This window comes from Macrobrachium rosenbergii, chromosome 2, assembly GCF_040412425.1.
Source record: "Macrobrachium rosenbergii isolate ZJJX-2024 chromosome 2, ASM4041242v1, whole genome shotgun sequence".
Lineage (NCBI taxonomy): Eukaryota > Metazoa > Arthropoda > Malacostraca > Decapoda > Palaemonidae > Macrobrachium > Macrobrachium rosenbergii.
The window spans coordinates 47,928,743-47,944,473 of record NC_089742.1 but is presented as its reverse complement, the minus strand read 5'-3'; the positions used below and the strand labels follow the sequence as shown (position 1 = coordinate 47,944,473).

At 36.3% G+C, this 15,731-nt stretch overlaps 2 protein-coding genes across 2 annotated transcripts in view; both read left to right on the top strand.

Moving 5' to 3' along the window:
- Window positions 1-15,628, top strand: part of LOC136842997 (ABC transporter F family member 4-like) — a 196,347-nt gene extending 180,719 nt beyond the window's left edge. Inside the window, exon 4 of the mRNA XM_067110992.1 lies at window positions 15,504-15,628. Coding sequence (XP_066967093.1) covers window positions 15,504-15,628 — 125 coding nt within the window. The remainder of the gene's footprint in view (window positions 1-15,503) is intronic.
- The window catches only part of Cbp53E (Calbindin 53E), a 295,119-nt gene that overhangs the window by 138,639 nt on the left and 140,749 nt on the right, over window positions 1-15,731 (top strand).

Genomic DNA, 15,731 nt, shown 5'->3' with positions numbered 1-15,731 from the left:
CTCTAGCTTGAGTGGTTTTTAAGATCTGGGGGCGGACAGAACAAGTGCGGATAGAACAAGTGCGGACAGAATAAAGTGCGGACGGGCAGACAAAGCCGGCACAATAGTTTTCTTTGACAGAAAACTAAAAATCAGGTTAAGTGAGCGTTGCTTGCAAGAAAGTGAAAGACATGGAATAATATGGAAAGACTAAAGAGGTATTTGTATAGTAACGAAGAATTTGGGTGTATAAGCAAAAGCTGTTTATTTTTTAAGTAAAGTAAAAAGAATTTTACTCTTACCACGGCATAACATGAACCTGTTTAGCTTACCAATAAAAAAATGTGCAGAATACAAAAATAAGTTCTTTCGAAGATGTGTTTTTCATGATACATGTGAAAGTTACTGAAAAAACGACTGAATAAAGTTGTTTTTATACCAGAAAAATCGGTTCTTGATCAAAACATCCTTTGATCAGCATAAAAGATAATTGTTCACGTAACAAACAAGTAAAAAATGCGCCGAAGCAATGGAGTTTTCTGTACAACGTATAATCAAGGCCACCGGAAATAGATCTATCTTTCGGTGGTCTCGGTATAATGATGTATGAGTCGCGGCCCATGAAACTTTAACCCACGGCCCGATGGTGGCCTGGTTTTCAATATCGTTGCTAGACGCGCGATTATTACCAACTTTAAACTTAAATAAAAAAAAAAATATATTGAGGCTAGAGGGCTGCAATTTGGTATGTTTGATGACTGGATGGTCAATGACAAACATACCAATTTGCATCCCTCTTGCCTCAGTAGTTTTCAAGATCTGAGGGTGGACAGAAAAAAGTGCGGACGGACAGACAAAGCCGGCACAATAGTTTTTTTTTTTTTACAGAAAACTAAAACGAAAGGGGGGCGGAAGCATAACATAACAAAAAGAACAGTCAAAATAACAGAAAATAAAAACCACTTGAATAACTACAATTCCCCTTCCCCCCTACCCCCCCTACCTTCCCCTCCTCCCTTAATTGCATCATTCCGTTCTGACCCAAATATCGCTTAATTGGACAAAATGATACAATCGCGAGGAAACTACACCGGAGCGAACTCTCTGGCTCTGATAACGTAATTAAGGAAGTTCGCTACAATTGCGAACAGTTCATATAAGCAGTTGGATTACAGTTTGCGATGACGTAATTGTCTTGAAGAGCTTTCCTTTCAGCCCCGTACAATCCACGTCGCGACGAATGCTGTGAATGAATGTCATGAAATCATCGTAGTAATTACTGTTGCGCTCTTGCGAAAGGATAATGAAAGTGTAAGAAATCAATGTAGTAATTATTGCGCTCTTGCGAACGAAAGGATAATGAAAGTGTAAGAAATCATTGTAGTAATTATTGCGCTCTTGCGAAAGGATAATGAAAGTGTAAGAAATCATTGTAGTAATTATTGCGCTCTTGGGAAAGGATAATGAAAGTGTAAGAAATCATTGTAGTAATTGCTATTGGGCTCTTGCGAAAGGATAATGAAAGTAAGAAATCATTGTAGTAATTGCTATTGGGCTCTTGCGAAAGGATAATGAAAGTGTAAGAAATCATTGTAGTAATTGCTATTGGGCTCTTGCGAAAGGATAATGAGAGTGTAAGAAATCATTGTAGTAATTATTGCGCTCTTGCGAAAGGATAATGAAAGTGTAAGAAATCATTGTAGTAATTATTGCGCTCTTGCGAAAGGATAATGAAAGTGTAAGAAATCATTGTAGTAATTATTGCGCTGCGAAAGGATAATGAAAGTGTAATGAAAGTCGGACAAAGACTCGGGTACAGGCGGAGATGAAATCGCTCTGAGTCATTGGAACTTAAAAAAAAAAAAAAAAAAACTAGGTGACTTTAAATCCCAGCCCGCACATATGTGTCAGCATGTGACCTTTATGGGGCCAAGGGGAAAGGATGTTTACCTTTAACATCAGCTTGTAGATAATTCAAAGTGTGCCGGAACAGCAGGCGCTGGCCGAAAAAAAAACCAATCGCAGTTTCCAGTTATATATTTTTATTGTTTCTCTTTCATACGAGTCAAAGGTTTTTAGCTCTGGTGGCTGCGCGCAATCCGAATGTTGCCGGATTGCGAGATTTCTGTGGTGTTCGCGAATTCCCTCTGGGAATCAGATGACATCTGCAGTAGTTGGTGATTCTTTTATTTATTTATTTATTTTTTTGTGGTCGTCAAGAATATCCGAACGATAGATATTCCAGCTAGATTTCAGATAATTTTAGATATTCTCCCAAATCTCAGTTGTTGATCGAAAATATAAACTTAAACTTCAATAGATGGTTAAGAATATTCACTTAAACCTCAATTGATGGTCGAGAATATTCACTTAAATCTGCATTGGTGGTTGAGAATATTCACGTAAATCTGAATTGATGGACGGGAATATTCACTTAAACCTCAGTTGGTGATCGAGAATATCCACTTAAATCTGAATTGATGGTCGAGAGTATTCAATTAAATTTCAATTGGTGGTCGAGAATATTCACTTAATCTGAATTGATAGTCGAGAATATTCACTTAAATCTGAATTGATGGTGAAGAATATTCACTTAAATTTGAATTGATGGTCGAGAATATTCACTTAATTCTGAATTGATGGTTGAGAATATTCACTTAATTCTGAATTGACGGTCGAGAATATTCACTTAAATATAAATTGATGGTCGAGAATATAAACTCAAACCTCAATAGAATGTTGAAAATATTCACTTAACCTCAATAGATGGTTGAGAATATGCACTTAAATCTGAATTGATGGTCGAGAATATTCACTTAAATCTGAATTGATGGTCGAGAATATTCACTTAAATCTGAATAGATGGTCGAGAATATAAACTTAAACCTCAGTAGAATGTTAAGAATCTTCACTTAAACTTCAATTAATGGTCGAGAATATCCCCTAAAGTTTTGGTCTTCATGTGAAACATAGTTGGTATTCCTGTCGTTCGAATATTTTTAATAATGACAAAAAATTCAGAAACTACTGCAGACATCGTCTGATTCTCCAAGAGAATTCACGAACACCAAGGAGATATTGCAATCGGGTAAACATTCAGAATTGCTTGCAGCCACCAGAGTTAAATCTTTGACACGTTTGACAGCGAAACAATAGAAGTGTAACTGAAAACTGCGATTGCTTCTTAGTTTTCTGTAAGAGAAAATTGTTGTGCCGGGTTTTTCTGTCCGTCCTCACTTTTCTGTCCGCCCTCAGATCTTAAAAACTACTGAGGCTAGAGGGCTGCAAATTGGTATGTTGATCGTCTACCCTCTAATCATCAAACATACCAAATTGCAGCCCTCTAGTCCCAGTAGTTTTGTTTTTATTCAAGGTTAAAGTTAGCCATAATCGTGCGTCTGGAAACGATGTAGGCCAGGCCGCCACCGTGCCGTGGTCAAAGTTTCGTGGGCCGCTGCTCATACAGTATCATACCGAGACCACCGAAAGATAGATCTATTTTCGCTGTACAGAAAACTCGATTGCGCCGAGGAAACTTCGGCGCATTTTTTACTTGTGTCTATGCCGGCTACCCTGACACTCTGAATTACCTACAAGTTGAATGTAGAGGTAAACCTCCTTTATCCCCTTGCCCATAAAGGTCAAATGCTGACACAAGTGTACGAGCTGGGATTTAAACTCTTGGTGTTTGTGGTCATAATGAGATGTCATGGTTTGGAAGACTCAAGTTCGCGTTGAATTCCCTGTTTAAGTTTGGAAGTTTTGGATTGGTCTTTTGAGATTTCGTCAGCACTTTTTGAATGAGTAATGTGGGATACTTCTGTTCTCAGTTTATGAAAGGAAATTTTTGGTTGATATGAATTATTATTATTATTATTATTATTATTATTATTATTATTATTATTATTCAGAAGATGAAACCTATTCATATGGAACAAGCCCACCCAAGGGGCCATTGACTTGAAATTCTTCAAGCTTTCAAAGAATATTAAGGTGTTCATTAGGAAGAAGTAAGAGGAGGTAAAGGGAAATAAAGAAAGAAGAGACCACACTTATTAAAAATAAAAAAAATAAATTGATAAAATAAAAATGGAAAACATTAACTATATTAACTTAGACCATCATTTGTTTCAAGTTGGTGTGACTCTGAACGACGTCGTAAGTGCCTGTTCCTAAGTTTCATTATACCTTCGTTATCCCTTCGCAAGAGCACAAAAATTACAATGATATAATGACATTCATTAATATTTATTGCAACAGGGATTATATGGGGTGTGGGTTGGGCAGAGGAAGGGAGATAACTAACAATAACAGTGAGAAGCAATACCAAACAAGGGTCTTCCCTCAAATCAGGTCTGATGTAGAATAATGTAGAATGTTCCATAAATCTAGAACAATGGTTTGCCCTTATTCGTGAGGTACGTAACTGCCTTTCATAACTGATACAGTTATCCATATTGCCTCTCTCTCTCTCTCTCTCTCTCTCTCTCTCTCTCTCTCTCTCTCTCTCATTGCAGCCTCCTCTATCTAGACGTCTTTGGAATACTTGCCAGCGTTGACCACTTTCTCTCTCTCTCTCTCTCTCTCTCTCTCTCTCTCTCTCTCTCTCTCTCTCTCTCTCTCTCTCTGCAGCCTCCTCTTCTCACGTATCTTTGAGATATTTTTAATTATTAACCCTCTCTCTCTCTCTCTCTCTCTCTCTCTCTCTCTCTCTCCTCATTGTAGCCCCCTCTACCTAGACACCTTGGGAATACTTACCAGTGTTGACCCCACTCTCTCTCTCTCTCTCTCTCTCTCTCTCTCTCTCTCTCTCTCTCTCTCATTGTAGCCTCTCTCTCCCCACCTAGACATCTTGGGAATACTTACCAGTGTTGACCACTTTCTCTCTGACTCTCTCTCTCTCTCTCTCTCTCTCTCTCTCTCTTTTCTCTGCAGCCTCCTCTTAACACATAACTTTGGGTTTTTTTTAAGTATTGACCATATTCTCTCTCTCTCTCTCTCTCTCTCTCTCTCTCTCTCTCTCTCTCTCCTCTCTCATTGTAGCCCCTCTACCTAGACATCTTGGGAATACTTACCAGTGTTGACCACTTTCTCTCTCTCTCTCTCTCTCTCTCTCTCTCTCTCTCTCTCTCTCTCTCTCTCTCTCTCTCTCTGCAGCCTCCTCTTAACACATAACTTTGGGGTTTTTTAAATTGACCATATTCTCTCTCTCTCTCTCTCTCTCTCTCTGGGATATTTTTAAACATTGCCAATTCACTTCCACTCAGCCTCTATTGCATCTTATGCATTATCTAAAAATCACATTCGATGTTTGACCTTAAGAAAGCTTTAGGGAGTTAAAGGCCAGAAAGGCAGGGGCAGAAGTTCAATAGGTCAGAGTAGTCGAAATGGCAAACGTAGGAAAACAGGTCTGTAGGCGTACAGACAGACAGACAGGCTGTTCACCGTTCTGTACGGAGGAGAAATTAAAGATGATGGACATTGTATGATAACGGACAAGAAGAAGAATTTGCAAGGAAGGATTTCTTTTTGGGTACAAAAGGGTTCCTCGATTCGACAAAGGAGTTGGGTAATGCGCCCTTGTCCGCTGGAGGAGATGCAAATGGATGTTTCTGATAAATTATATATATATATATATATATATATATATATATATATATATATATATATATATATATATATAGTATATATATATAAACGCATACACTGTCATACTCTCTTTTATATATATATGTAAATTCCACATCAATGTAAAATGGCTAGTAAAAATATGTATATTGAAAAGTGAGCTGGTAGTCATTGTAACTGAATCAAACTCTTGGTTTGATAAAGTTAGCGTTAGTTTATTTTTATATGCAGTTTATAGATATTTTTTAGTTAAAATAGAATTTCCATTTTTATAGGGCTATATATATATATATATATATATATATATATATATATATATAGATATATATAGAGAGAGAGAGAGAGAGAGAGAGAGAGAGAGAGAGAGAGAGGAGAGAAGAGAGGAAAATCTTTCTAACTACTTACAGTAGTATTATGTAATATATATCGCCCACATGGCTGCACGCTGTTTCATCCAAATGTCAGGATGAAACGGTCGATGGTGGAAAAGTAACGATATTTCTCGTTATTTTTCTGGTCGTTTCCTTCATTTGTACTTTTGTTACTGTCATTTTTATCTTTTTTTTTTCACCTTTCCTTTTCCCTCCATATTTCGATTCTTCCCCCTTCTACTTTTATTTTGGTTTTTCTCTTTTTTTTACTTTTCATTTTCTTTACCAGTGCATTTTTATATTTTGACTTTGCCTCGAAGCACCTACCCCAATTCTCTCTCTCTCTCTCTCTCTCTCTCTCTCTCTCTCTCTCTCTCTCTCTCTCTCTCTCTTTAACTGCTGTTACTACTGTTCTACACTGTTCCAGTTCCGTTTCTCTCGTCTCCTATTCCCATTTTCTCTACTTACACCTTCACTCAATTTCTTCCATCTACTCTTTCACAGCTTTTATCTCTTGCCGCTAGACGATGTTTAAGTGGCTTATTGTGGTCGTATTTTGACGGCAAAGGCTGAGTTACTGCCACTGGATCTGCAGTTTTATTATGAGAAGTGAGAACGCCAAGTCGCGTCGCAGGCTCCCTCCAAAAGTGGGGGCTGTAAGTCTTAGCCTCCTTTATAAAGTGGGAGATCTGAGTTGAAGGCTCCCTCCAAAAGTGGGAGCCGTATGTCGTAGCCTCCCTCCAAAAGTAGGAGCTGTAAGTCGTAGCCTCCCTCCAAAAGTGGGAGCTCTGAGTTGCAGGTTCCCTCCAAAAGTGAGATCTGTAAGTTGCAGGTTCCCTCCAAAAGTGAGATCTGTAAGTTGCAGGTTCCCTTCTAAAGTGGGATCTGTAAGGTGCAGGTTCCCTCCAAAACTGAGATCTGTAAGTTGCAGGTTCCTTTCAAGAGTGGGATCTGTAAGTTGCAGGTTCCCTCCAAAAGTGGAATCTGTAAGTTGCAGGTTCCCTCCAAAAGTGCGAGCTGTAAGTCGTAGCCTCCTTTATAAAGTGGGAGCTGTGAGTTGCAGCCTCCAAAAGTAGGAGCTGTAAGTCGTAGCCTCCCTTCTAAAGTGAGGGCTGCAAGCCTTAGCCTCCCTCCAAAAGTGGGAGCTCTGAGTCGTAACCTCCCTCCAAAAATGGGATCTGTAAGTAGCAGCCTTCCTCCAAAAGAAGGAGCTCAGAGTCACGGCCTCCCTTCAAAAGTGAGGGCTATAGTCTCAGTCTACCTCTAAAAGTGAAATGCTGACGTCACAGTTTTGTTCCAAATTTATTTCGAAGCATTTACACGGTTGTATAACATAGCCAAAAAACCTCTGCGTTTATTCTTCACATTTATTATAATTCTCTTAAATTGAACCTCGTCAAAAGAACAACAGATCGCATATTCTAGCTCTCCAAAGTATGTCCTTACACATAAGCTCTCTTGTATTGTTCATAAACGCCTTGATACACTCATGGATTTTTGGTTGCCTGGCAACGTCGACATAAACACTTCAATATGCTGTTATGGAACGTTTTGTTTTTCAATACCGCATTCACCTTATTGCTACAGATCATAAATTTTGTCAACCATCATTCACAGCTACTGATATCGGAATATGTTGGTCGATGGCAGTTCTTTGCTTCGAAACAAAACACTTGTTTTTAAGTGCCATCCATTGAGAGCTGAGGAGGGTACAGTGAATCACTAATTATAAAGTAGCTTAAGCGAATGGCTTTAAAAAGTGGTGAGCCAAAACAGTAGTCTAACCTCGTTCTGAAAATTTACAATACACTGGGAAAAAGTCAAACCTTCTACTTCTGGAAATTCACAATACACTGGGGAAAAAAGTCTAGCCTTCTCGTTCTGAAAATTTACAATACACTGGGAAAAAGTCTAACCTTCTAGTTCTGGAAATTCACAATACACTGGGAATAAAGTCTAGCTTTCTCGTTTTGAAAATTCACAATACACTGGGAAAAAGTCCAACATTCTAGTTCTGGAAATTCACAATATACTGGGGAAAAAAGTCCACCCTTCTCGTTCTGAAAAATCACAATACACTGGGGAAAAAAGTCTAGCCTTCTCATTCTGAAAATTCACAATACACTGAGGAAAAAAGTCTAACCTTCTCGTTCTGAAAATTCATGATACACTGAGGAAAAAATCTAATCTTCTCATTCTGAAAATTCATAATACACTGAGGAAAAAAGTCTAACCTTCTCGTTCTGAAAATTCATAACACACTGAGGAAAAAATCTAATCTTCTCATTCTGAAAATTCACAATACATTGGGAAATAAGTTTAGCCTTTTCGTTCTGAAAATTCATAATACACTTAGGAAAAAGTCTAACCTGCTCGTTCTAGAAATTCATAATACAAAGGAAAAAAAGTCTAACATTCTTGTTCTGAAAATTCACAATACACTGGAAAAAAAGTCTAACCTTCTCATTCTGAAAATTCACAATACACTGGAAAAAAAAGTCTAACCTCATCGTTCTGAAAATTCATAATACACTTAGAAAAAAGGCTAGCCTTTTAGCTCTGAAAATTCACAATACGCTATGAAAAAAGTCTAACCTTTTCTTTCTCAAAATTCATAATACACTGGGAAAAAAAAGTCTAACCTTTTCTTTCTCAAAATTCATAATACGCGGAGGAAAAAAGTCTAACGTTCTGGCCTCCTTGTTCTGAAAAGATGGAAGTGTTGACAAAACGATTTTTTTTCCGATAGACTGGAAAATCTCTCTCTCTCTCTCTCTCTCTCTCTCTCTCTCTCTCTCTCTCTCTCTCTCTCTCTGCTTTACATATCCTCATTAAAACACTTTTTATCATAACTGTGTAAAAGTTAAGTATACCTTAGTTTTACCAGACCACTGAGCTGATATATGTGTATGTTTGTACACTTACATGTATACACAGACGTTTTCGATTGTGTATTCGGCTACACCGCGACATCAATGCATGTCTGCGAGTTTCTTTGTCTATGGAATTATTGGTGAACGCATAAATGTAATGGCGGGTGAGCAAGGTTGAATTTTCACCGTGAATTGATGTCGATTATCGATACATAAATAAATCGTGTGAAGGTCGAACCCGTTGTCTGAGCTAACGACCAAATAAAGTCATCGTGCTTCTGAGAAACAGCCACCCACCCTCTCTCTCTCTCTCTCTCTCTCTCTCTCTCTCTCTCTCTCTCTCTCTCTCTCTCTCTAATTATCTCTTTTTTTCTCTGTCTTTTAAAGGAAAGTTTATTCAATAAAACGTTCTTAGAAGTATATGAAGCTCTCTCTCTCTCTCTCTCTCTCTCTCTCTCTCTCTCTCTCTCTCTCTCTCTCTCTCTTTTGACGGAACGTTTATTCAAAAGATGCTTAGAAGTAAATTAAATATCTCTCTTAGAAGTCTCTCTCTCTCTCTCTCTCTCTCTCTCTCTCTCTCTCTCTCTCTCTCTGTATGTATATATATATATATATATATATATATATATATATATATATATATATATATATATATATATATATATATATATATATATATATATATATATATATAATTTTTATATTTTGCCCCACACATCGCCTTTCCAATAAAGTACAAATCACAAGAGGGATAGAGGAGAGAGGAGGGAATATAAATTCTCTAACAACCAATAATCCCAGGCTAACTGGTTCGCTTTGCGGGCGATGAATTCCTTTATTCTTTTGAACAATCGAGTGTTTGGATGCAAAAGCAACTAATGGAAAGAGTGAATTACTTGTTGACGGACAGACTGTGTGTGTGTTTGTGTGTGTGTGTGTGTGTGTGTAGCTACATGAGAAAGTAGAGGGGTTGGTCGGTGCTCCGTGTATGTATGTGTCAGAAGCTGATGAAAAACACGTACGTATGTGTTAGAAGCTGATGAAAAATACGTATGTATGTGTCAGAAGCTGATGAAAAACACGTATGTATGTGTCAGAAGCTGATGAAAAACACGTATGTATGTGTCAGAAGCTGATGAAAAACACGTATGTATGTGTCAGAAGCTGATGAAAAATACGTACGTATGTGTCAGAAGCTGATGAAAAACACGTATGTATGTGTCAGAAGCTGATGAAAAACACGTACGTATGTGTTAGAAGCTGATGAAAAATACGTATGTATGTGTCAGAAGCTGATGAAAAACACGTATGTATGTGTCAGAAGCTGATGAAAAACACGTATGTATGTGTTGAAGCTGATGAAAATACGTACGATGTGTCAGAAGCTGATGAAAACACGTATGTATGTGCCAGTCAAGCTGATGAAAATACGTACATATGTGTCAGAAGCTGATGAAAAACACGCGTATGTGTCAGAAGATGATGAAGAATACGTATTTATGTGTCAGAAGCTGATGAAAATGCGTATAATAGTATGTGTCAGAAGCTGATGAAAAACACGTACGTATGTGTCAGAAGCTGATGAAGAATACGTATGTATGTGTCAGAAGCTGATGAAAAATGCGTATGTATGTGTCAGAAGCTGATGAAAAACACGTACGTATGTGTCAGAAGCTGATGAAAAATACGTACGTATGTGTCAGAAGCTGATGAAAAACACGTATGTATGTGTCAGAAGCTGATGAAAAACACGTATGTATGTGTCAGAAGCTGATGAAAAACACGTATGTATGTGTCAGAAGCTGATGAAAACACGTATGTATGTGTCAGAAGCTGATGAAAACACGTATGTATGTGTCAGAAGCTGATGAAAACACGTACGATGTATGTATTTAGAAGCTGATGAAAAAATACGTATGTATGTGTCAAAGCTGATGAAAACACGTATGTATGTGTCAGACAGTTGATGAAAACACGTATGTATGTGTCAGAAGCTGATGAAAAACACGTACGTATGTGTCAGAAGCTGATGAAAAACACGTACGTATGTGTCAGAAGCTGATGAAAAACACGTACGTATGTGTCAGAAGCTGATGAAAAACACGTACGTATGTGTCAGAAGCTGATGAAAAACACGTATGTATGTGTCAGAAGCTGATGAAAAACACGCCGTATCAAGTGTCAGAAGCTGATGAAAAACACGTATGTATGTGTCAGAAGCTGATGAAAATACGTACGTATGTGTCAGAAGCTGATGAAAACATATGTATGTGCTGTGAAGCTGATGAAAAAATACGTACATATGTGTCAGAAGCTGATGAAAAATACGTACGTATGTGTCAGAAGCTGATGAAAAACACGTATGTATGTGTCAGAAGCTGATGAAAAACACGTATGTATGTGTCAGAAGATGATGAAGAATACGTATGTATGTGTCAGAAGCTGATGAAAAATGCGTATGTATGTGTCAGAAGCTGATGAAAAACACGTACGTATGTGTCAGAAGCTGATGAAGAATACGTATGTATGTGTCAGAAGCTGATGAAAAATGCGGTATGCGTGTGTCAGAAGCTGATGAAAACACGCACGTATGTGTCAAGTTGATGAAAATACGTACGTATGTGTCAGAAGCTGATGAAAAACACGTATGTATGTGTCAGAAGCTGATGAAAAAATACGTACATATGTGTCAGAAGCTGATGAAAACACGTATGTATAAAGCGTGAAGCTGATGAAGAATACGTATGTATGTGTCAGAAGCTGATGAAAAATGCGTATGTATGTGTCAGAAGCTGATGAAAACACGTACGTATGTGTCAGAAGCTGATGAAGAATAACATGTATGTGTCAGAAGCTGATGAAAATGCGTATGTATGTGCTCAGAAGCTGATGAAAATACGTAATAATATGTGTCAGAAGCTGATGAAAATACGCACGTGTGTGTCAGAAGCTGATGAAAAACACGTACGTATGTGTCAGAAGCTGATGAAAAATACGCACGTGTCAGAAGCTGATGAAAAACACGCATGTGTCAGAAGCTGATGAAAATACGTACGTATGTGTCAGAAGCTGATGAAAAATACGTACGTATGTGTCAGAAGCTGATGAAAAATACGTACGTATGTGTCAGAAGCTGATGAAAAATACGTACGTATGTGTCAGAAGCTGATGAAAAATACGTACGTATGTGTCAGAAGCTGATGAAAATACGTACGTATGTGTCAAAGCTGATGAAAATACGTACGTATGTGTCAGAAGCTGATGAAAAACACGTACGTATGTGTTAGAAGCTGATGAAAATACGTATGTATGTGTCAGAAGCTGATGAAAAACACGTATGTATGTATCAGTATGATGAAAATACTGATGTGAAAAAGCTGATGAAAAACACGCACGTATGTGTCAGAAGCTGATGAAAAACACGTATGTATGTATGTATGTATTTATGTGTCAGAAGCTGATGAAAAATACTCATGTATGTATGTATGTGTCAGAAGCTGATGAAAAACACGTATGTTTGTGTATGTATGTGTCAGAAACTGATAAAAACATGTATGTATGTATGTGTCAGAATGTATGTATGTGTGCTTGTGTTAGAAGCTGATGAAAAACACGTATGTATGTATGTATGTCATAAACCGATGGAAAACATGTATGTATGAATGCGTCAGAAACTGATGAAAAACATGTATGTATGTATGTATGTATGTTTGTATGCATGTGTCAGAAACTAATGAAAGTACTGAAGTAGAGCTGTAGATATATTTTGCGTACATTCGATCTTATGCCGTCCATTGAAAGATATCTTCTATTTTTTTTTTTTTTTTACAAATCCTCTCACTTTTCATATTTCTCTTGATCGTTGAGTTTGAAAAGGGAATTTTAAAGCCTTCAAGTGGAATTTATGGTGGTATTATCGCCGTGAGAAAGGATTTTATGTGTTCACGGTAAATATTCAGTGCATATGAAAACGTATAATGGCTGACGTGTGTATATATATATATATATATATATATATATATGTGTATATATATATATATATATATATATATATATATATATATATATGTATATGTGTATATATATATATATATATATATATATATGTATATATATATGTGTATACATATATATATATATATATTATATATATGTATATATATAAAGTATATATATATGTCTATATGTGTGTGCATATATATATACATATATATATATAGAGAGAGGGGGTAAATACAATCCATGCAAACGAAACCATAAAGCTAGATTGAGGACATTAAATCATCGGCTTGAGAAAGAGAGAGAGAGAGAGAGAGAGAGAGAGAGAGAGAGAGAGAGAGAGAGAGAGAGAGAGAGAGAGAGAATCCTGAATGAGCGTAGCAATAAAAGAGGGAGAGGACCGCGGAGTGAGAGATGGAATTCCATTAACATAAACAGGGGGTCTTGCTCTCTGGGACCAGCTCGGACAGACTTATTTCCCAGAAGGGACCCGAAATGGGATGAATGCGCGTCCCATAAGGCAGGGTCATCCAGGTGCTGACTCTAGCAACTGCCCTGTCAGCATAAATAACGGGAATGCAGACGGATTGTGTTATTCCTAGGAATTTGGCGATTCCTGTTCGTCTCTGGGAAGTATTGGTAGTCTTTTACAGCATTTATTATTATTATTATTATTATTATTATTATTATTATTATTATTATTATTATTATTACTGGAGGAACAAATTCAGTCATGTATTTTTACATATATTTAAAACTAAAGCTATTATTTTTAAATATGTTTTTACCGAGACATTGCTTGGAGTTGTCCCTATATTTTAAGACATACTATTATTATTATTATTATTATTATTATTATTATTATTATTATTATTATTATTATTATTATTATTATTATTATTACATGGTATTTCCAGAATCGCAACTCACTCAAAACCCATTCGATGTTAACTCGATGAATATATGTAATATCCACTTGAATCATGACAATCGTAGTATCGTACGAATCATTTGAAAAGGAGAGTTAAAAATTTCTTAACCAAAGGATTCACCCAAAAATCTGAATGAGAGTTTTGCTTTTCCATCCATGCATATTTCTAATATTAGCTGGAATAAAATGGGAAATAGCCAGCATAATATTCTGTTATTGAACGTGGAAATTTAAAGACATTTTAAGGTCTCATCTTGAGGGCTGTGAAAATATAAAAATGGTGAAAATCATTTGAACATGGAATTTATAGATAATTAGTTTTTGGGTGTAATGAAGAGCATAAACTAAGACTCATTGAATATTAAATAAATTGAAACTATTTTGTTGTATACAATGTTACTTTTAGATTTTATATTCAATGGGTCTATATTTATACTATTGCCTATATATTTATTTTTATTATTTCATAATTATTAAAACAAAAACATGAAACAAAAATAGTTTTATTTAAAGGTATATATAATTATCTATAAAGTAAAATGGTGGAAAAAGATTTTATTTTTGCATTCATATAAAAAAAACTTTGTATAATGAGATATGTTAGAAAGCTAATCTACGTAAAATTACTTAGTAAATAAACAGAAAAAAGTAGAAACCTATTTATTCAGACCCCAGGGAATATTCTCTCAAGTCTGAATGCTTGTATTCATTCCAAAATATCCTTCATTAAAGGGTGAGGAAAATTTTTTGGCAATCTAAAATTTGATAAACAAAGATGAACCTGAAAAGGAATTCTTTCTTGTCCAAACTCCCAAGAGGCCCCACAGAGGAGCTCTCTCTCATCTGCTTAATTTTCTTCATAAAACCACCTTTGCTGTGGAACTGAGTCATATATTTGTATTTGACCTTTTTTCAGAATGGGTTTTTTTCTAAATTTATCTATTTCTATCTTTGTGGTAGTCTATATATATATATATGTAAATATACACACACACACACATACATATATATATATATGTGTATATAAATTTCTCTTATCTCTCTCTCTCTCTCTCTCTCTCTCTCTCTCTCTCTCTCTCTCTCTCTCTCTCAGCAGTTGATGGACAACACAACACTGTCCATGCAGTAAATCATAGTCTTTCACACACACTCACACACACGCATATATATATATATATATATATATATATATATATATATATATATATATATTTATATATATATATATATATATATATATATATATATATATATATATATATATATAAATGTATGTAGTGAAAATCTTTTGAAAGTATTTCACTCGCACGGGAAAATACAAGTTGATAAAACAAAACACAGTGTTCTTTGTCATCTCGTGTCAAACCTCCTTCAGAGTCATATATCCTTCAGGGGTTTTTAATATTCATTTCCTTTGTGGTAGTCTCGTATACACACACACACACACACACACATTTCTCTCTCTCTCTCTCTCTCTCTCTCTCTCTCTCTCTCTCCTCTCCCTACACACACACTCCACACACACACAAACAGACACTGCACACACACGCTTTTAATACGCACACATGACTCAGGAGAGGCTTTACACATTGAATCAGTTTTCCAGAAGTTTCTCCACAAACTTTGATCCTTCTGTTGTCTGAATCACGCACACACAACAGACTCCCACGCGGAGCGGCAGTTGAAATACACGAACTTTGATCCTTCTGAATTCAACCGAAGAAGAAGAAGAAGAAGAAGAAGAAGAAGAAGAAGAAGAAGAAGAAGAAGAAGAAGAAGAAGAAGAAGGTGAAAAGATGTGTAAAGTATCAGCGCAGAATAAAAATCAGAAAAAGAGAAGATATTAAGTAATTGAAACTTTCAAATTGTCAGCGTAAACGGAAGATTTGAAGAGTGAATGCTTAGGGAACAAAGTCATTCTGATTGATTGATTGATTTGGCAGTTAATTA